Here is a 22771-nt window from a genome sequence, read left to right as displayed (position 1 = left end):
TCGCGAAATCCGGCTCCCTGCTAGGTTCCGCACCTCGGGTTCTGGGGGGGGGTCATGTAGCGACCATAGAGAATGGTCCAGGTCGTCGAACCCTCGGATTGGCCAGCGAGGTCACGTGGGAACGCGACCATGGGGATTGGTCCAGGAAACGACATCGCTGATTGGCCAGCGATGTCAGGTGCGCGTTTGGCGCCCGTTTTAGTCAGTTCGGCGAAGTCTTCAAGGAAGACAGTAAGTTTATATTGGTTGTCCTGTAACTTGTTGTTTTGACTCTGTATTCGTGTATTGCGGCTGCAATAAACTTCGTCTACAATTAGCAAGTTTCGGACTCGCCATAGGATAGATATTTGTCGTCTTTTCGAATAATCTAAAATTAGAGGGCATGGGTTTGTGAGAGAGGAAAGATTTAAAGGTGATGTGAGGCGCAGGTTTTTCACACTGGCAGTGGTGGTACAATAAACAATAGACAGAAGGAGGCCATTCGGCCCTTCGAGCCAGCACCACCATTCAATGTGATCATGGCTGATCATTCTCAATCAGTACCCTGTTCCTGCCTTCTCCCCATACCCCCTGACTCCGCTCGATCTAGCTCTCTCTTGAATGCATTCAGAGAATTGGCCTCCACTGCCTTCTGATGCAGAGAATTCCACAGATTCACAACTCTCTGACTGAAAAAGTTTTTCCTCATCCCAGTTCTAAATGGCCTACCCTTTATTCTTAAACTGTGGCCCCTTGTTCTGGACTCCCCCAACATTGGGAACATGTTTCCTGCCTCTAACAAGTCCAACCCCTTAATAATCTTATACGTTTCGATAAGATCCCCTCTCTTCCTTCTAAATTCCAGTGTATACAAGCCTAGTCGCTCCAGTCTTTCAACATATGACAGTCCCGCCATTCCGGGAATTAACCTAGTAAACCTACGCTGCACGCCCTCAATAGCAAGAATATCCTTCCGCAAATTTGGAGACCAAAACTGCACACAGTACTCCAGGTGCGGTCTCACTAGGGACCTGTACAACTGCAGAAGGATCTCTTTGTTCCTATACTCAACTCCCCTTGGTATGAAGGCCAACATTCCATTGGCTTGCTTCACTGTCTGCTGCACCTGTTTGCTTCCTTTCAGTGACTGATGCACTAGGACACACAGATCTTGTTGTAAGTCCCCTTTTCCTAACTTGACACTGTTCAGATAATACTCTGCCTTCCTATTCTTACCACCAAAGTGGATAACATCACACTTATCCACATTAAACTGCCTCTGCCATGCATCCGCCCACTCACACAACCTGTCCAAGTCACCCTGCAACCTCATAGCATCTTCCTCACAGTTCACACTACCACCCAGCTTTGTATTATCTGCAAATTTGTTAATGGTACTTTTAATCCCTTCATCCAAGTCATTAATGTATATTGTAAATAGCTGCGGTCCCAGCACCGAGCCTTGCAGTACCCCACTAGTTACTGCCTGCCATTCTGAAAGGGACCCATTTATCCCCACTCTTTGCTTTCTGTCTGTCAACCAATATTCTATCCATGTCAGTACCCTACCTCCAATACCATGTGCTCTAATTTTGCCCACTAATCGCCTATGTGGAACCTTGTCGAAGGCTTTCTGAAAATCAAAGTACACCACATCCACCGGCTCTCCCCTGTCAAATTTCCTAGTTACATCCTCAAAGAATTCCAGAAGTACATGGAATGAGAGGAGATGGTAGAGGCAGGAAAAGCATTTGAATATATTTGGGCTGGCATATGGTTTGGAAAGGTTCAAGGGAATATGGACCAAATGTAGGCATATAGGAATAATATAGATAGGCATTTTGATTGGCAGGGGCCAAAAAGGGCCTGTTTCCATTGTATTATTCGATTAATCAATTATGATTATGATTTCTTAGTACCAATAGGTTTCATTATTCACGATGAAGACCAAGATGAAGCATTTCATGCTGATTTGTGTGCATCGTACTTCGATGCGACATTAGTTTTGCCTTTGTTAGCATGCATCAGATTTACTGAATTAATGTATAACCTTCTAGCCACATATTAGTCATAGAGCTGTGCAGCATAGAAACAGGGATTTTTGGGTCAACTTGTCCTTGCTGACATTGTGGGCTATTGGCATTCTGCGTTATTCCCACTGACTGCATTTGGCAATGTCCTTCTAAACCTTTCCTATTCATAAATTTACCCAGATATCTTTTGAAAGTCTCAATTATATTTGCTTCTATAGCTTCCTTTGGCAACTGGTTCCAGATATGGACCACCCTCTGAGTGAAAATGTTGCCTCTGAGATCCCTGTTAAATCTCTCCCCTCTCACCTTAAGCCTATGCTATCTAGTTTTAGAATCCCCTACTCTGGGAAAAATTTGAGCATTCACTTTATGCCGTCTTTTCAGGGGAAGGTTAAATCACCATAATTGCTCTTTACATTCTATAATTAAATATCAATCGACAAAAAAATAGTTAAAATGTAACTCATTTTATTTACTTCCTCTAAATCTTCAGTCCCAAGATAAAATATTACTTTATTTTGCTATATTTTTAATATGGATTTGTTGACATGGATTATTTCGATTTGTGATGTGATTTTGTATCATTTCTGCCTGGCAGTTACAATATCTGCAAAGATCGCATGCCATGGAAAAGAATGAAAACAGGAATTCCCCGTTGCTTCCCTCCCACTTGGGTAGAATTTCTCTATCTGATACATTACACATGTGCTGTTGAGCGAAGGACCCAGCTGTCCTATAAGTGAATCTTCTTTTCTTGCCTCCATAAAGTGAAATCCCCATTTTCGGATAGATTGATTGGGTAATTCCATTGCCCATCAAACCTCAGACAGACAAAAAATGCTGGGGTAACTCAGCGGATCAGATAGCATCTCTGTATAGAAGGAATGAGTGACGTTTTGGGTCGAGACCCTTCTTCAGACATTATAGAAACATAGAAAATAAGTGCAGGAGTACGCCATTCAGCCCTTCGAGCCAGCACTGCTATTCAATATGATCATGGCTGATCATCCAAAATCAGTACCCCGTCCCTGCTTTCTCCCCATATCCCTTGATTCCATTAACCCTAAGAGCTATATCTAACTCTCTCTTGAAAACATCCAGGGAATTGGCCTCCACTGCCTACTGTGGCAGAGAATTCCACAGATTCACAACTCTTTGAGTGAAAAGGTTTTTCTCATATCAGTCCTAAATGGCCTACCCCTTATTCTTAAACTGTGGCCCCTGGTTCTGGACTCCTCCGACAATGGGAACAATTTTCCTGCATCTAGCCCGTCCAATCCCTTAAGAATTTTATATGCTTCTATAAGTTCCCCTCTCGTCCTTCTAAATTCCAGTGAATTTTCAGTCCAGTTGATCCATTCTTTCATCATATGTCAGTTCCGCCATCTCGGGAATTAACCTGGTGAACCTACGCTGCATTCCCTCAATAGAAGAATGTCCTTCCTCAAATTAGGAGATCAAAACTGCACACAATACTCCAGGTGCGGTCTCACCAGGGCCCTGTACAACTACAGTAGGACCTTATTGCTCCTATACTCAAATCCTCTCCTTATGAAGGCCAACATGCCATTTGCTTTCTTCACTGCCTGCTGTACCTGCATGCTTACTTTCAGTGACTGATGTACAAGGACACCCAGGTCTCGTTGCATTTCCCCTTTTCCTAATCTGACACCATTCAGATATTAATCTGCCTTCTTGTTCTTGCCACCAATGTGGATATCCTCATATTTATTCACATTATACTACATCTGCCATGCATCTGCCCACTCACCCAACCTATCTGTCACCTCATTGCATCCTATCGCAGCTCACACTGCCACCCAGCTTTGTTTCATCCGCAAACTTGGAGATGTTACATTTAATTCCTTCCTCTAAATCGTTAATATATATTGTAAATAATTGAGGTCCCAGCACTGAGCCTTGTGGCACCCCACTAGTCACTGCCTGCCATTCTGAAAAGGACCCGTTAATTCCTACTCTTTGTATTTTGTCTGCCAACCAGTTCTCGATCCATGTCAATACCCTACCCTTAATACCATGTGCTCTAATTTTGCACACTAATCTCTTGTGTGGGACCTTGTCAAAGGCTTTTGGAAGTCCAGATACACCACATCTACTGGCTCCCCCTTATCCATTCTACTTGTTACATCCTCAAAAAATTCCAAAAGATTAGGCAAGCATGATTTCCCCTTCATAAACCCATGATGACTTTGACCGATCCTGTCACTGCTTTCCAAATGCGCTACTATTACATCTTTAATAATGGACAAGCATCTTCCCCACTACTGATGTCAGGCTAACTGGTTTATAATTCCCCGTTTTCTCTCTCCCTCCTTTCTTAAAAAGTGGGGTTACATTAGCTACCCTCCATTACACTGAAACCGATCCAGAGTCTATAGAACATTGGAAAATGATCACCAATGCATCCACGATTTCTAGGGCCACCTCCTTGAGTACTCTACGATGCAGACCATCAGGCCCTGGAGATTTATCTGCCTTCAGTCCTAACAGTTTACCGAACATCATTTCCTGACTAATGTGGATTCCATTCAGTTCTTCCCTCCCACTAGATCCTCGATCCCCTAGTATTTCTGGGAGATTGTTCGTGAAGACAGAACCAAGGTACTTGTTTAAGTGGTCTGTCATTTTCTTGTTTCCAATTATAAATTCACCTGTTTCTGACTGTAAGGGACCTACATTTGTCTTCACTAATCTTTTCCTCTTCAGATTGCTAAAGAAGCTTTTACAGTCAGTTTTTATATTTCCGCAAGCTTTCTTTCATGCTCTATTTCCCCTCTCTTAATTAACCCCTTTATCCTCTGTTGAATTCTAAATTTCTCCCAGTCCTCCGGTTCACTGCTTCCTCTGGCCAATTTATATGCCTCTTCCTTGGATTTAACACTAATAACCCGAATTTTCCTTGTTAGCCACGGTTGTGCCGACTTCCCCATTTTATTTTTACGCCAGACAGGGATGAACAAATGTTGTAATTCATCCATGTGATCTTTAAATCTTTGCCACTGCATCTCCACCGTCAACCCTTTATGTATCATTTGCCAGTCTATCCCAGCTAATTCCCGTCTCATACCATTAAAATTACCTTTCTTTAAGTTCAGGACCCTCGTCTCTGAATTAACTGTGTCACTCTCCACAATATTATGGTCACTCTTGCCCAAGGGGCTTTGCACAACGATTGCTAACTAATCCTTCCTCATTACACGATACCCAGTCTAGGATGGCCTGCCCTCTAGTTGGTTCCTCTACATATTGGCTTAGAAAATCATCCCATATATACTCCACAAAATCCTCGTCCTCAGTGTTGTTACCAATGTGGTTAGCCCAATCTATATGTAGATTAAAGTAATCTATGATAACTGCTTTACCTTTGCTACACGCATCCCTAATTTCCTGTTTGATGTTATCCCCAACCTCACTACTGCTGTTTGATGGTCTGTACACAACTCCAACAAGCGTTTTCTGCCCTTGGCTATTTCGCAGTTCTACCCATACTGATTCTATGGCTAATGTCTCTCCTTACTATTGCGTTAATCTCTTCTTTAACCAGCAATATCGCCCCATGTCCTCTTCCTTTCTGTCTATCCTTCCTGAATATTGAATACCCTTGCATATTGAGCTCGCAGCCTTGGTCACCCTGGAGCTATGTCTCCGTAATCCCTACTGTATCATATCCATTAACAACTATGCACATAATTTAAAGTAACGATCTGTAAAAAAAATTATAACACTGTGGTGCAACAAATAGAACTGCTGCCTCATACCACCCGAGACCTGGGTTCAATGCTGACTTTGGGTGCTGTCTGTTGAGTTTGTACAATCTTTCTATGACTGCATAGGTTTCTTGTTTACTTCCACATCCTAAAGATAATAATAATAATAATAATGCATTACATTTATATAGCGCTTTTCATACACTCAAATACGCTTTACAGGGATTTAAAGAACATAGGGAAGTGAATAAATAGATAAATAAGTAAACGAACAGAGAAAGGAGACAGAGGGTGAGGTGACCTTCAGTGGTTGAAGGCAGTACTGAACAGGTGAGACTTCAGTGATGTTTTGAATGTGGTGAGTGAGGAGGAGTCTCTGACGGTTTGGGGTAGTGAGTTCCATAGGGTGGGAGCAGCGATGGAGAAAGCCCTGTCCCCCCAGGATCTGAGTTTGGTCCGGATGGGGGGGGATAGGAGATTGGCAGCAGCAGAGCGGAGGGTGCAGGTGGGAGTGTGCCTGTGGAGATGTGCAGGTTGTTCCTAAATTGTCTCGAGAGTGTAGGTGACTGATAGAATCGGGGGATGGAGGGGAGTTGACGAGAACATGGGGGGAAAAAATGGGATTAAAGTAGAAGTAGTGTAAATAGATGGTTGATGGTTGGCACATACTCAGTGGGTCAATGGGACTGTTTCCTTGCTGTATCTCTCTATCACAGCATGATTCTGAATTACCCTGGGACACATTGCTGTTATTTGTTTCCACTGCCCTGTAAATAGGTTTGTTTCTAAGTAAATTAACTTATTCAGCAGTACAATATGTATCCAGACCAGGCCAGCTGAATGGTTGACACAGCATTGACAATGGACACTCTGTTCAAGAAGTATCTGTATATCAGCAAACAAATATCAGCTACGCACCTTGTTAGGAAATCGTGAATGAACCTGCATTCTGCCACTGCATGAGGCACAAATTCCGAATGCCTTTAGACTGTCAGGTATTTTATAAAGTCCTAATGCAGAATGCAAACTTTTGGAGAACACACTATTGAATTGTATGATGATCTGTGACTAATTCAAATCTTCATTTCATGGAATTCAGAACCTGACTTATGTTCAGTTGCTCGTGTTGTACCATGGCTACAATTCTATCAAACCAATACATCAACAGTGCTTCTGAATACGGCTGGGAGTGATGAGGTAAAATGAAAAAGCAGTGGATGGCGCCATGGAAAATTAATTGGGGGAAGTGATAAGGCAAGGCAGGAAAATTGCTGTAAGGGTAACAAGCATATCCAAAGAAAGACACAGCAGTGATAACATGATCACACTGAATATAGCCAGGCACAGGTGACAGCAAGGATCATTTGAGCAGGAACGGGATAAAAACAACTTTATGATGCATCTCGCCAATAGATAGAATTACTCAGCGACTCATAAGCATTGTGTGCCTCTTGCAGAAGCACTATGAACTGCTTGAAGGCATGTACCAGGGCCTGGTGTCACATCCTGCCATTCCAATCCATTTGTATGATAATGGGTGTCATCCGTGGCTGATGACTCTGGCACAGGCTTGCCATGTATAATTCTCAACCTGCCATTTGCCCAACTTTGGTTTTAATGCTGTGGCAATCAGAGTTGTCGTGAGAGAACGGGATGATATTTCTATATTGAACAAGATAGAACTGGAAACATTCTTCATTTTGAAGTCATATGAACTTAATTTTGTCATGTTGCTGACAATGGGTTTGAGCTGAGCGTGTCTTTCGCAAAGGAAGCCTCATACTATTTGTATAAATGACACAATAAAAATGTGCTCATGGCATAGTTTGCCCTATGTTATTTGTCTGGGAGTGCAAAATGAGAAGACAGCTATTCACTGTTAAAGAAGTTGTGGTTGGCATAGTAAAAATGGATGTTAACCAGATACATCTATCGGATCAATAATGGTTTCTTTGAAATTAAAGGCAAAGAAATGCAACTACAAAATGTGGCAAAAACACAAGGATGCTCCTATTTATTGTGAAGTGACCAGAGTGAGACTGGTCCTTGATTATTCTGGTGAGGGAACCAGGCTGCAGATGAATGCTGTGCTGTGGTGCTGTGGTCCACTGGGCTCATTGGCCTGGCGGGGGTAGTGGGTTGGTGTTGGGTGAAGTGAGGGAACCAGGCTACAGATGAGAGCTGTGCTGTGGTCCACTGTGGGGTCCTTGGCCAGGCGGGGGTAGTGGGCTGGTGTTGGGTGAAGTGAGGGAACCAGACTGCAGATGAGAGCTGTGCTGTGGTCCACTGGGCTCATTGGCCAGGCGGGGGTAGTGGATTGGTGTTGGGTGAAGTGAGGGAACCAGGCTGCAGATGAGTGCTGTGCTGTGGTCCACTGGGCTCATTGGCCAGTGGCGGAGGCGGCGGGGGCGAGGAGCGCGCATGCGCGGCGCCTGGCCTGGGCTGACTCATTGCTCGCCCGCCGCCATTTTGAGCTCGCTCGCTCGATCGGCGCGGAGGGAAACGGCGATCGCCCGCTCTGGGACATGGACGACGACTCGTACCCGCGGACCCTGTAAGTTAAAACGAAAAGCCCGGCGGCCGCACTCGCCTCCTTCGCCGGGTGCTGAGTGTAAGGGAGAGCGGGAGGGTCTGATCGGGGAAGGATAATAAAATTTGGTGGAGGCTTCGTCGACACGGACGGCCGGCCGGCAGGCCGAAGATGGCGAGGCGTCGCGTCGGGTTTCCTCGCTGACTCCGACCCCCCCCCCCCCCCCCCTCCGGGGAAGGAGGCCGCTCAGCGCCGAGAAGGGAAAGTCCTGGGGAGCCGGGTTTCCACCACCTCACTCACACAGTGGTTGGCGATTAGTTTGGTGCGGGGAACCGGCGGCTGCGGCCGACGGACCGGGAGCGGAAGGCGCCGGATCACAGCGGTGGCGGCGGCTCCCCGGAGGCCAGGCCGGGCCCGGGGGGGGGGGGGGGGGGGGGAGGGAAAACTTTGCGGCCTCTCTGCCAAAGGCGAACAATAGAGCAAACGGTGACAATTTACACCAGTCACAAGTTGCTGCATGCACGTCGTCACCCTCGGCAAAGTTGGCCATTTACCCGCTCAATGGTTGCACACTGCCACGTTCCCCTTTAACCTTTTTTATTATATGCCAAGATACGCCGAATAAACAAGTGGCTCCAGAGCACAAATATTTATTTATTTCTCCCCGTGTAAGATAATTTGTTTCCATTTCCTTTAGATTAGCTTAGAGAAAAAAATATATATTTACCTAATGTAATTGGGTATAGCTCTAGATACTTTTCAGGGAAAAGAAAATTGTGAAAGAAATGTACTAATAATGAATCTTTGATTTCTCTGGAAATATGAGGGTGTGTTTTCATAGTATTTTGGAAAGGTTACGTTGATTTTGCTCATGTTTTATTCTGCTGACTTATGTTCTATCACGTTAATTGTGAGAATACATTTGGTAAAACGTTACATAATTTATGGAGTTATGTAGCTTGGAAACGAGACCTGCAGCCCAGCTTGTTCCTGCTGACCAATATATCTATTTGAGCCTTGGTCAATCTGTTTGCTTTTGGCACATAAACCTTTTCTAGCCTTATAAACATTGGAATTTTGTACCAAAGCTTCACCTGGTGAAATGTAACCACTACAATCAGTCGAAAATGTTGCCCCTCAAGTTGATTGTTGGTATGGACTTGGTAGGCCTTTTTTCATGCTGTATCTCTAAATTCCCTATTAAAGCTTTCCCCTCTCGCCTTGTATCCATGTGCTCTAGTCTAGACCCCTACATTGAGAGAGTGGGGGGAAGGATTGTGACCACCCACTTTACACCCCTCACTATTTTATATACCTCTGTAAGGAAAATCATTAACCTCCCATGCTGCAGGAATAAAAGTCCTTGTCTATCTGGTCTCCCTTTGTAACTTTGTGACACTACTTTTGTTTGAAAATTCATCAGGGTGCATTTTTCCCTACCAAAATATTTCAACCTCTTCTCTCTTCCTCCTTCTCTCCCCCCCCCCCCCCCCCCTCCACCTCCACCTCCATAGCAAGCTCTATAATAGTCACTAAATTTCTACATTTTGTTTAGAGGTTTTTTAAAAATAGCACTTCATTAAGATGCAGCAAATTCATTGACATGATGTGGGAATGATTCACTCATCAGAAGGAAAGTATACCAACAGAATTGTACGTTTTGTTTGGGAACTTTACAACCTATCAGGATGATTCTTGCGGATTAATTGAGTTCCGAAACTGCAGAAAAATGTGATCATGATAGTTGCATGCTGTGGTAACATTAAGATTGAATTGTTTTCCAGCTATGTGGGGAACCTCTCTAGAGATGTGACAGAAGCCCTTATACTTCAACTTTTTAGCCAGATTGGTCCATGCAAAAGTTGCAAAATGATTACAGAGGTAAGAACGTAGCATTGTTACACGTCCACTCACGTACCATATAATCCTGTGGCATCAATGATTTGTTTTGCAGCAAATATTTATTTTCAATCCTGAAATCATGGTTCTCCCATGTCGAAGTCAAAAACACATCACTGTCAAATCCAACTTAATGGAAGATTAGATAGTGTTAAATTGGCCACAATTTTAAATTTTCATGATTTATAATAGCATTAAGAACAATTGTATTTCTTGGGAAGCTCACAGCCAAAATTGAATTATTTTAACGTGTTAGCTGCATAATTGTAGTAACGTTACAAGTGTCATCACTGGTTGAGAAAGTTGGGGGTGGGGGGAGTTGATACTATAATATTTACAAGTGATGTTGCTCTTCTGGGACACACAACATATCAATTTGTGCTCTGATCTAAAAAAATATTGGAAATATGAATAGTTCCAGCATTTTCCCTATTTCAGGAGAGTCAGGCAGCATCTGTAAAGAAGTTGTCATTACTTAAGGTCAGTGATCTTTCATCTGAACATTTCATGAAAGGTCATTGTCTGGAATGTTAACTCTGCTTCTCTCTCCACAGATGCTGCCTGACCCACTGAGCATTTCCAGTATGATCTGTTTTATTTAGTTTTTGTTGGAAGGCTGGATACAAGCTCTGAGCATATTTTCCCTGTGATCCTCAAGGATAAATATTTCCCTGTGCTTTTTCTTGTTAATGTAGCTGTTCAATGAAGCACAACAGTTTGGGTCTGTTTCAGCAGCATGCTGGATTGTTTTTACTTTGCTCTAGTTATCACCATTGCACTTTGTAATACGTAGTAAGTTTCATTCTGCCTTCTACACCTAGTCAAGTTAATTTGTCTGTTTAAGAGCAATAATTACAATGCCCTTGAGTCAGAGACGAGTTACCGTCTCTTTAATTTACATACAAAAGTTAGATACTTTTGTTTGCAAATAATAATCTGAATGCATTAACCCATTATAGCGAGCCACTTCCAACAAGGAAAAAATATGAATTTATAGAATATGATCTTATCTCAATTTTGACTATGAGAGTGTTAGTACCTCAGGCACTTAATTACTACTATCAGTAACACAAAAAAACCTTAATTGGTTATCTGGCTTTTACAGAGACTTCAGTACCAAAGACCACTAGCACTATGGTTCAGAGCATGTGGATAATGTGTGAAACTACTCCAAGTACATGTAGCAATCGGACATGAACCCACCATTAATATTCAATTGCATTGTAGGTTAGATGTTTGTGAGAGTGAAGTTTTTGAATGGCGCACTTAATCAATACTACTTCAGTACATTTAAAAATAAATGCTATGCAGCCATTAGGTCTGCCTGGTGTTTTAATCAACTTCAATGTAATAATATAAGCATGTAGCTAAGAGAACCCAAGGCAGACGCGAGTGTTCAAGAATTGCTTCATCGTCTTCAAATTAGGTGATTATTCTAGGCCCTTTAAATTGGCAATCTAGTGACAGTTTTGTTTCTGCATTCCCATCTGCTCCCCCCAAAAGTGCTTAGCTTTTGTGAGATTGGAGGTGAAATTTGGGATGAATGCTTGCAGAGTTGAGTTGTGTTTTTGTAGTGTAAATAGAATTTGTTTAATTTTGGACACAATCCATTTTTTATGCAATAGATGGTGCAATTTTACAGAAATAACTCTTTGCTTAAGTTATTTCCATATGTTACAGAACAAAGGGACTTGTACACATCCCAAATGTGATAGATGATCAAATCAGTTATTTCAGATGTTTATTAAGGGACAGATGCCCAAGGTACCATGGGGAGCTCTCCTGCAATTATATTAGTACATTGGATCTTGTGTGTTCCTATGAGAGGACATTGTCAACCTGGCCAGAGTAATGCCATTATTACTGTAGCCAGTGTAGAACAATATCACATGAGTACCAGCCTGGGTTAAATACTCAATTTGTTGGATTGGGCAATGAGCATACAAACAACAGACTTGGACTACAATTTTAAAGATTTTACTGTTTTTCCATTAAATCAATGTTGATTAAAGGATTTAGAATTGTACTGTTTTTGCTTATTTATTTGTTATTCATTTATGCATTGCTGTATTAAAAATCTTTGTGTGACAATATACTTGTTGAGCAGAATCAGTTGTTATTTGTGAAGGATTACACCAATTAATGCTTTTGAAAAAATAGTCAAGAACCCAGGGAAATAATTATCACTGGATATAACCCGAGTGGCACTGGATTTTACTTTGTAATTTGCTTTCATGAAAACCCTGGGAATTATAAAGGGAGATGAGGTTTTAGGATTGCTTCCATCAATGCACGAACCTTGAACAGCAGTTTTTCAATTTTTAATTCATCTTGATAGGGAAGTGTATCCTTTGGTCAGGAAGTGACAATGAAAATTCATCAATTTTAAAATTTTCATTAAGGGAAAAGTTAGAAATTTCTTTACATGTTCACATTGTTGTGTCATGGACCACATTTAAGCCAGAGGCTTCTTTGTATTTCAAAGGCAGCATTTGAAGTTGAAGAAGCAGTAGGATTATCTGGCTTGCTCTGACATAACCGGGACACAAACCTGTTTTGTTTTCACTGTTCTATAATTGCTTCACTGGTGTAGAATTGCTAGTGGGGCATAGTAAAGATTGAGAACTGCACAGCCTACAGTAATAAAGAAGAGTTAAAGGATTATTACCATACGGATTTAGATCCTAAATACCCTTTGTCAGCATATAATTTTAAGTGTTGTTAAAAAAGCAACCGTAGATTAATGTTGCAAGGTTTGTGAAGACCTGCGTTATCTGAACCAACTTAGTGCACTGTCAAATAAAAATGGCCTGAATGAAGTCGGAAATGTAAGTGATTTGCCAAAGTAAGTAATTTCTCAAATCTATTCTGGTGATACCCCAGAATTTTTAGTTCACAGGATTTGCGAAACTATCGTAGTTCACTATCTTTGCTTCCTGCACAGCGGATACTTAAGCAATGTTACATTATATGCTAGCGTATTGTAATACCTCCAGGGACACTCGTTTGGAAGCTAAAAAAATGTAAAACTTGTAAAATGAGTATTGGGCCAAATTAATAATTATTGATAAATTCTTTCAACACCCATCTACTTTACATAAAGTGTTTGAGGCTATTCTGTAAATTCTATGCAAGTTGATATTTTTGATTCGGTGGAAAAATGGAGTGCCCTCCCTCCTGGTCAAGTTAAGATATATGGATCAACTCTGCTGCTGAGATAATTGCTGATGCAGCTTGCCACCTTCTCTTATTTCCTGTGGTTACAGTTTACATAAGGTTTACTATTCCCCCCCCCCCCCCCCCCCCAAAAAGTATAATTCTCTGATAGAGTCACAGGCATCAATTAATGTCATTAATTTAAGCACTAAATAGATAATGTTATGCACCATGTAAACCAAAATTTATTTTTTTGGTGATATTCTGCTGATATTGACACTTTCAGTGGTGTTTCTATTGGCCATTGGCACGGAAGTCAATTTTGAATTTGCAAGTTTAATGTTGTGCACCATAAATATATCAGGGTATTTTTAATTTAAATATTGAAGTGCCTCATAAGCATCCATTTTGAAAAATGAGTAGAGATTACAAATAGGTGAAAAAAATATGATTATATATGGCCAATTCGGCAAATGCTGATGCATGACTTTTGCCTTCATTCTGTTGTAAATTTGCCATTGACTGTTAGAGGATTTATTATTTGAAGATCAAGTTTATGCATGTCTTTTAACTTGGAGCCCAACTAATTTCCAGTAACCAGTCAAATGAATCTTGTTGATGCATTCAACATTATCACGGAAAATGTATCCAATCATTTAAATCTCTGAAAATTACATCACTTATGTCAATGTAACAGAATTTTCAAAAATAGCACACAGAAAGTTTAATTTCATACTTTATTTTGAAACTGATAAATAGACACACTAAAATCAAAGTTTGGGGTTCATCATCAATGGTCACTTTGGCAGGAGTCATTACTGTCATGAATTTTAAGTTCTATTAGCAAGGGCTTAGAAACATTTCTTGAATTCTTAATTTCTTGAATTCGTTAGTCATGATGACAACCACATGAATGGCACTTTCAACTCATTTAAATTAAACCCGATGTACTAATAAATGATGAGAAAATTCAATAATGAAGATTGTTGCTTAAGAATTCAATACATTTTTTCCTTTTTTAAATCCTTTTTCCCCAGAATGAAAAAAAACCCGTCATTGGTGACATGCTATTCCCGATTTAGGCAGAAGAGTTCAGTGCCTCAGTAATTATAGCAGATATCTGTAAAAGTTAAATCCTCATTAGTTTGCTGCACGTAGCAGAGGCTTTAGAGTTTAGTTATTAAAATAAATTTTAGAGATTTTGAGGGCTTAAGGAAAATCATATACTTTAAGCTAGGGGAAGCCCAGTGTTACATTTTTTAAAAGTTGTTTAGTAATTTCATTTTAAAATGTTTTTGTTTATGGACAGATTGGCTATAAAAGTTAACGGCTTTAATGTAGATCTGTAAGTATTTCATTTGTTTTCTTTTGTACTAAGTTTTCATGAATTTTTCTTCTCAGCAAACCGCAAGCAGAAGGGTGAACTCTTCTGTTGGATTTTCTGTTTTGCAGCATTCAAGCAATGATCCATATTGCTTTGTGGAATTCTTTGAGCATAGAGATGCAGCAGCTGCATTGGCTGCAATGAATGGGCGTAAAATAATGGGTAAGGTAAGCTATCATACATAACGGGTGAGTGAAAGCCATGCACTGTGAAAGTTTTCAAAGCTTGATGATGCTGTACCTGACATAGGTTTCCTTGGTTAGTTGGTTAAGAAGATTAACTTTCTTTGGCTGAGTTTTTAACTTCTAATTCAACACGGAATATATGATGCTGTATTTGGCATGTCACTTTCAGAAATGTTCTATTAACAGAGTTATAGAGCTGTACAGCACAGAAACAGGCTGTTTGGCCCACCATGTCCATGCCGACCTAGCTGGCACGTTCTCCTGAAGTCCCTCTTAAATCTCTCTTCTCTCACCTTAAGCCTATGCCCTCTATTTCAGAATTTTCTGCCATGGGGAAAAAGATTGAGCATTCGTGTCATCCATTGCTCTCATGATCCCGTACAGTTTAATTAGATCACCCCTCGACCTGCTACTGTCCAAAAAAAGGGCCCTGCCTATCCAAACCTCCCCAATAACGTAAGCCTGCAACTTCAGGTGAATCTCTTCTGTGTCATTTCCAACTTACTGATATACTGATATATTTCCTATCGCACGGTGACTAGAACTCTACATACTTTAAGTGTGGACTCACTAATGAATGTATTATGCTGTCCCAACTTTTGTACTCAATACATTCCCCAATTAAGGCAAGTGTGCAAAAGTGTGCCTTCACCATACTATCCACCTTTGTTGCCAATTTTAGGAACCATGCACCTCTACTCAAATCTCTCTCTTCTGTAACACTCTCGAAGCCTCGCCCATTGACTGTGTAAGTCATGTCCCAGTTAGATGTACCAAAATGTAACACATCACACTTGTTAGAGTTCAAATCCATTTGCCATTCCTTGGCCTGCCTTCCCAACTATCTGGATCTTGTTGTAAACTAAGATAATCTCCCTCGCTGTCCACTATACCATCTATTTCGGTGTCATCTGCAAATTCATTAACGTTAACTACATTGTTCTCCAAATTGTTCATATATTTAACAAACAACAGCGGGTCCAGCAATCATACCTGGGGCACTTCACTGGTCAGAGGCCTCTAATAACCTTCCACAACTACCCTCTCCTTGCTACAAGCCAATTTTGACTCCATTTCACTAGCTCACCTTCTTTGATTGCATATAATATAACATTCCAGACAAGCCTACTATACGAGGTCTTGTCAAAGGTCTTCTGAAGTGCAAAGAACAACTGCTATGCCCTGCCTCTCCCCTCCCAAGAGGATTGATATCAGATTTGCGAGATACAGTTTCCCATGCACAAAGCCATGCTGATCATCCCAAATCAATCTGTGCCTATCCTATTGCTGATAGATCCAGTCCCTAAAAATCCCCTCAAACAACTTTCCCATCACTGATGTCAGTAGTTCCCTGATGATATCTAATAATCTAATTAAAGAAAAAATCCAGTAAATCTTAATTCTTAAATTTTAAAAAAAATATTAGAAATACTCAACAGGGCAGGCAACTTATGGAAAGAGAAACAGTTAAAATGTCCCTTGTTTAGAGGCCCTTGTTTAGAGGTACCAAAGGGAGGAAACAGCTTGGTTTTAAGTTTGAGGTGAGGAAAGAATGGATAGGATGAAGGGAATATTAGATTTTTTTCAACTTGGAACTAAATAGTATTAGAACATTTAAGGGGGGGGGGGGGGGGGGGGCTAGGTGTATGTCTACATGAAGTGCATAAAGGAATATAGGGACAGTCTAAATGGGGGGTTTTGGGGACTGATTTGTTCCATAATAGTACATTCTATAAATCTATAAAAAATATGCTGCTTTTGTAGAGCCCCTGTGAGTAAACTCCATGTACTAACATGAGATGTTTTATAATGTTCCATCTTTTACCATGAATTAAAGACACATTGTTAAAAGTTTTCAAACACTTGTACATTTGTTTAATGTGTAAATTGCTGATTTTAATGAATTACAATTTTTACATTACTTTAGGAAGTCAAAGTAAATTGGGCAACAACACCAAGTAGCCAGAAGAAAGACACAACTAGTAAGTTCTTAAGTTTTTTTGTAAACTAATGGGTATAGTTAATCTCTTTCAGTCAGTAGCTTGTCACTCTTGGACTGTAGAAGTTCTGCATTTGAAATAAGGCGTTCAACCATTTGTCCACTTGAATAATTGTATTGATTTGGTCCACTCTAGTACATTATTAAAAGTTATTATTGTCCCTGTAGAATTGTGTAACATTGAGATAATGAGAGACACTATATGTTATTACTTCTACAAGGCTAGAATTGGGTAAATGCATTAAAGGCCATATATTTTGTGTGTCTGTTTTCCTTGGTTGTTAATTTGCTATCACAATTTGAGTTGACTTTTTGGGTCAAATTAAAATGTACTCCTATTATTTTCTTTTCTGTTCTGGGAATTGGGAGCTGAAGGCAGTGGTGATGAAAATGTTTGCAGACAAGCTGTTGTTCCCTTTAAAGTTGTATGATATTTTGATGCCAACATGTCTGTAACCCAAAACTTATTTATTTGAATGCTCTTTGGAGTTCAGTTTCCTGAAAGCTCAAATTAGTTATGAATGCTTGCACATATGTTTAATTCGAGTTGTATTATGTAAACATTTTAGTTCTAAATCCATCTGGAAAAAAATAAATGTAGTTTGGTGGATTTAGAACATAGAACAGCATAGGAGCAGTTCTTTCAGCTTACAATGTCTGGAAAGTGTTCAATAAGCCTTGTGGCTCACTTGCTATGTTATTGGCACTGTGCAGAGTGAAAAGAAAAAGGCCCCTGAAATGAGTTAACTGGCTGCACAAGTATTTTAAAGGTGATTTGTTGTAATATTTGTCCTAATTCTTGGTGTATGTAATAATTGCTTTATTAAAGTGGCAACTTGCTCCAACAATTGCATCATTAACATAAAGTCAAACTTCTAAGGGACAGCTAATAAATACCAAGGAGAAAGATTCTGATTTATTTGAATAGATGCATGATGTAAGATTACAAATTGTCAAATTTAATAAAAGATTAATTCTTTGTTTAAAATTATCTTCTCAGATCATTTTCATGTGTTTGTGGGTGACTTAAGTCCAGAAATAAGCACAGAGGATCTAAAATCTGCATTTGCCCCTTTTGGTCGAATATCGTAAGTATTTTACCAGTTCCTTCAAAATTTACAGATTGTATTTTGAGCACCTTCACTCATCAAAGTAAAAAAAAAAAAAAAGTATTCCAAACCACACCGAAGTTGGATGCTTGGATTTATGTTCTGTCACTAGACAGTTGAAGAGGATATACCTTGTGCTGAAGGAAAATAATGTTTTCCTGTTAATTGCTTATGCATTTTACTCAAAAGTAGAAAATTAAACTGATTTACAGGCACAAGATCTGTCGTGTACTAGACAATAAATTCACAATACTGTGTTACAATCAGTAGATATTAATTTTATTTTTGTGACGGCTGTGTCCATTTTGAATTGTTGGTGAGAAATTAATTGCAAAATTTGGCCATTAAAATATTATTGGATCATTATATAATATAAGATCTCGCTCCCCGTGATTCCCTCGCAGTGTCAAGACTGTTGAAGGATCATTGATGAGGTGAAGAAAATCTGTGGTGCATTAGTTATAGGTATAGCAAGTAATTGCAGCATATGCAAACTTGCTGAAACAGGCCTGTAGATAGACCAGTGAGAATGGGGGTATTGAGTCAACAGGACATAGACCGAGTCAGAATAATCTATTGGAATCAAATTCGTGGAGGACATAAGATGTCCAGCCTATGGAGCTTGGAATAATTCAGAATGAATATAGCAAAAGCATGAAGTAGAGTTAAAACAGTAATCAGGCTGAGAGCGATGGTAGGGTTATTGAGAAGTTGTTTAAATCCCGCCCTGCAGCCTCCTCCCTCCGTTCTACTTCCTTGCTCCCTTCCTTCCCCCTCCCTGTGGCCTCCTTCCCTTCACCTGCTCCCCATGGTTTCTTCCCTCTCCCTATCTTGCAGCTTCCACTTGGGGCCCTGTCATCCTGAATAACATAACATCAAATGTAGTTGCCTAGTGAGGAAGGCATTAACATATCACTGAATTTAACATTTTATTTGACCATCAGTTTGAAGCTATTTAGTTATTTGTGAATAATGGTTTCCGGAGATAGACACAAAAAGCTGGAGTAACTCAGCGGAACAGACAGCATCTCTGGAGAGAAGGAATGGGTCTCGTTTCGGGTCGAAGCCCTTCTGTTTCCGGAATTGTGTTTGTCATTTTACGAATAAGAATACTAGATGGAGCTATTAGATTCGCTTTGGACTTTTTCTTTCATCCCTCATCTGATGTCATATGTCCATCACTTGCATTGTGCACCTCTGTCATAAAAGATGGCTTTCCATTCCAGAAAGAAAGGGGTTGACTCATTCAGGATTGACTCATTTACAGGTCATTTTAGAAATATACATGAAAGGTACATTTTTGCACCCAGCTGCAGTTTTAGATATGTATGTGCAAGCTGAACTCCTAATCAAAAATGTTATAACTACATGATGAATTCATGAAGCCAAAACAGGGTCTCGGCTTATGTACAAGACCCTACATATAACATTGTTTCTGGTGAGTGTGTGCATGTGTGTGTAATGGCCAAGGATTTGAAATGGTGTTTGCTGCATAATTTCAGGATATGCAGTTAAATTGCTCTATACATTTTATTGGATAAGTTAATAAGTATAAAGACTGTCCTAAAGTGCAGAGTGCTTGTTTTGCTTCTGTGTATTTTTTTGTTGAATTTTGTTGAATCAAGTGTGTCAATTGTCGTAAGTAAATCATTTGTACAATATTTGATTTGACATACTGTGTAGATTTTCTAATGACATTTTGTAGGTTCTCAAATAATAATTAAAGATTACAAATTTTGGTTTATAGTTTATCTCACTTTGGTGAGCTGCTGGTGTACAGAATATGTTTGGTTTAAGGCACAGTACTGGGATCTGAATGCAAATTTACAGTACCAGCAATTGGTGTTGGAATATTGGAAAGCAAAATAATTGTAAATTCCAAGCTTTTTTTTGTGGTTCCTGTTTTGTAATGGAAGTAACATTGGCTCTTTTAGTAGTTATTTCAGTGGTTGATTGTTGATGAACATAGTTTTGGATACATTTTCATTGACTGGGTGGAAATTGAGGTGTCTGACTAAGGTGTTCAGTTAGCCATTATTTGCCCTAATAGCCACAATTTACACCTCAGTATCACAAAACGATACTGGTTCAATGATACATGGTGCAGCAAATTGAAAGGGCTCGATATTCAGGCCTAAGATGGCGGCTATTTTAATTTTTTTAACTCGTACCTTATTAACTGACTTTTATTCACTGTGAACAGTTTGCGTTATTTTATTTCCTATTTTCTATAACATTCTTTGCTTTCAGTTGTTGGACACTTTTGTAATATGTTTGCAATTTAAAATGATAGAATCTTGTCCTTAAAACAATTTACTTGTGTTAAATGCATTGTCTCCTAAAATATGAAAAATTGACCATTTAGAAGGACCGGGTGATAGAGAGCAGTCTTGGTTATGCTGACATTTATGCAAGGATGATCTGGATTCAATTGATAATGAATGAAGAAATTTGGCTAGGGATAAAATACAGCTTGTCCAGTTCACTAGAAATCATTATTCACTGGCCAGTGTTGGTAAGTTTGGATTTTCTCGAGGTTTGTTCATCCGTTCTGACTGCTGATCATGGTTGCCATACCTTGCTGATGGTTTCCATACTAGTCATAAAATCTGGTTTTGCAGCCAAACTGCTGTCCAGCAAAGTCTAGCGGCCTTAAGTGAGGTTTTCATGATATGGTTCAATATTTAATTTTTCAAAACATTTTAACATGAATTCTGCCTTTCAATACCAAATTAAACTTCCAACATTTCCTTTAACCTGTTCAGTACCATCCTTGAGTATACTTGGGTTATGGTCGATAGTGGGGAAAAAACATTTGGCAGTGAGCAGGTTAATTGGGTCATCTTTCATTTCTGCATTTTTTAAAACGAATGGTGTAATTTAACTTGTATTCTGGGATAGTGAAAGTGGCCCAGAATTTGCTGTTGCAAGTCATGTCTTAAGTGCATAAATAGATTAGTTTCAGCTCCACAGTTTTTATGCAGTGTAAATTGGTAAAGTGCTAGTTGGTAATGAAGTACATGGGAACTTGGTGAAAGCAGGCAAGTAGAGATCAAAACAGAAAATCTGGGGAATAGGTAATGAAGAAAAGGGATCAAATTTAAGAACTAGATTTGATATGAAAGTGGTAGAGGGAAAAGATTGTAGAATGAAAACTAATAAGATGGGTCATTGGTTTTGATCCCTTTCTATTCCTCTGTAGTTGAGTAGCACTAGTTGCCCCTTTAACGAAGTCCTTGCTGTTTAAAATGCAGCCTAACTTCTAGGGAACAAGTCCAACAACTTACTTTATATGCATGGGGAGGTTGACGGCGAGATCTCACCTTTGATGCTAATTGTACGTTGTAGGTTATCCAGCAATTTGTGCTGATTTGGCAACAAATTGTATCTTTTCTTCACAACAAATGGCTATTAAAAAAAACTGACTGTTTATGATGTGAACGCCATTTTTCCCATCATGCACCAATAGCTAAATCAGCAGGCATTTGTAATTGGGCAATATGTTAGCATGTAGTGTCAGTTTCTTACCAATAGATGCTGCTGGCAGACTTCAGAAATATTTCCAAGCACATGCCAGGGCCATTGCATCATCCTTTTATGCTTGCTGTTTCCTGACTCTTTAATTATTAAAATGAGGCTCAGTACCTGTTACATTGTAAAATGTATTTAAAGCCATCGATTAATACTTTTCTTGAAATACTCTGCTTGTTTGCACTTAAGCCTGCACTCTTTCTGAGTACCCTTTACGTCACTGTTGGCTATTTGCATTGCAATGGCTTCGGTCCAGCATGTATTGCTTTTGTACTTCTCATCTACCTCATTTATCTAAATACTAGTAAATAAGTTTGTTTAAATTTCAACAGAAGAACACTTGTAAGACTGCTTGTACACCGGCTACAGAAAATACTGGAGTAATGTGCAGCTTTTTTGTAGTTCCAAGTCATAATTAAAAGTAATAGCATTCTGGTTATTTTACAGAATTGCTGTTAAGAATGGACAGGATCCCCATGGCTAACTGCAAGGAACTGTGCACACTGGAAGTTCATTAAATCAGTTGTAGTTTTTTTCTCATTTCTATTTATTCTCTTTTTTATAAATTTATTAGACTTGATTGTTAACATTTTAATGTGCTCTATATAGTGCGAATTTCGTATTCCCAATCCTATTGACGTGCTTACGAATCCTATGTAAATGTTGTTCGTACTGGTGTGCTTAGTATTGTTTTAGTTTCATATTCATTTTCTAAATTTCTGAAAGTCTCAATTTTTCAAAATTTACAGCTGCCCACAGTCCAAAAAGAGGGTAGAGAATTGACCATACCACGAAAAATAAAGAATTCAGTTAACAGGCGATGTATGCCTTTTAATTCCTATTTTTTTTTCTCTTTTCTGAATTTTTATATTTCAATTATCTGTGTGGTTAGGTAGAACACGCATTTTAAAGGGTCTATGTAGAAATGCATGGTTAAGGAAAATTGGAATTGGAAATTTGTATTTGTACTGAAGACTTTCTCAGTTTAGTGGCAGTGAAGGTCTGTGTTTTTAAAAACTATTGAGTTCATGGTTTCCAGTTCAATATAATCAGTGAAACCAAGCTCAGGATACCAGAGTTTGCATGTTTGCTATTTATTGCTACATGGAAGGTTAAGTTATAACAAGGATAGAACAATTAAATATGTTATGGTGGGATTATAATAATCCCTTTTTGTTTCAAAAATGACTTGTGCTGACAATACAGTGTGTGGTTCCTTTTTATTTTGTTCAAGGGTG

At 39.6% G+C, this 22771-nt stretch overlaps 1 protein-coding gene across 2 annotated transcripts in view; it reads left to right on the top strand.

Moving 5' to 3' along the window:
- Window positions 1-8157: 8157 nt before the first annotated feature.
- Window positions 8158-22771, top strand: part of tial1 (TIA1 cytotoxic granule-associated RNA binding protein-like 1) — a 30517-nt gene continuing 15903 nt past the window's right edge. Inside the window, exons 1-5 of one of the 2 annotated variants that reach the window (XM_078413514.1) lie at window positions 8158-8294; window positions 10055-10151; window positions 14727-14876; window positions 16822-16876; window positions 17894-17981. In XM_078413514.1, coding sequence (XP_078269640.1) covers window positions 8266-8294; window positions 10055-10151; window positions 14727-14876; window positions 16822-16876; window positions 17894-17981 — 419 coding nt within the window. In that variant the 5' untranslated portion in view covers window positions 8158-8265. Of the gene's footprint in view, window positions 8295-10054; window positions 10152-14726; window positions 14877-16821; window positions 16877-17893; window positions 17982-22013; window positions 22356-22771 lie in introns of those variants that run through there. The other variant, XM_078413515.1, reaches the window with a different exon arrangement.

Source organism: Rhinoraja longicauda, chromosome 16 (assembly GCF_053455715.1).
Source record: "Rhinoraja longicauda isolate Sanriku21f chromosome 16, sRhiLon1.1, whole genome shotgun sequence".
Lineage (NCBI taxonomy): Eukaryota > Metazoa > Chordata > Chondrichthyes > Rajiformes > Arhynchobatidae > Rhinoraja > Rhinoraja longicauda.
This window is presented reverse-complemented; position numbering and strand designations above follow the sequence as displayed.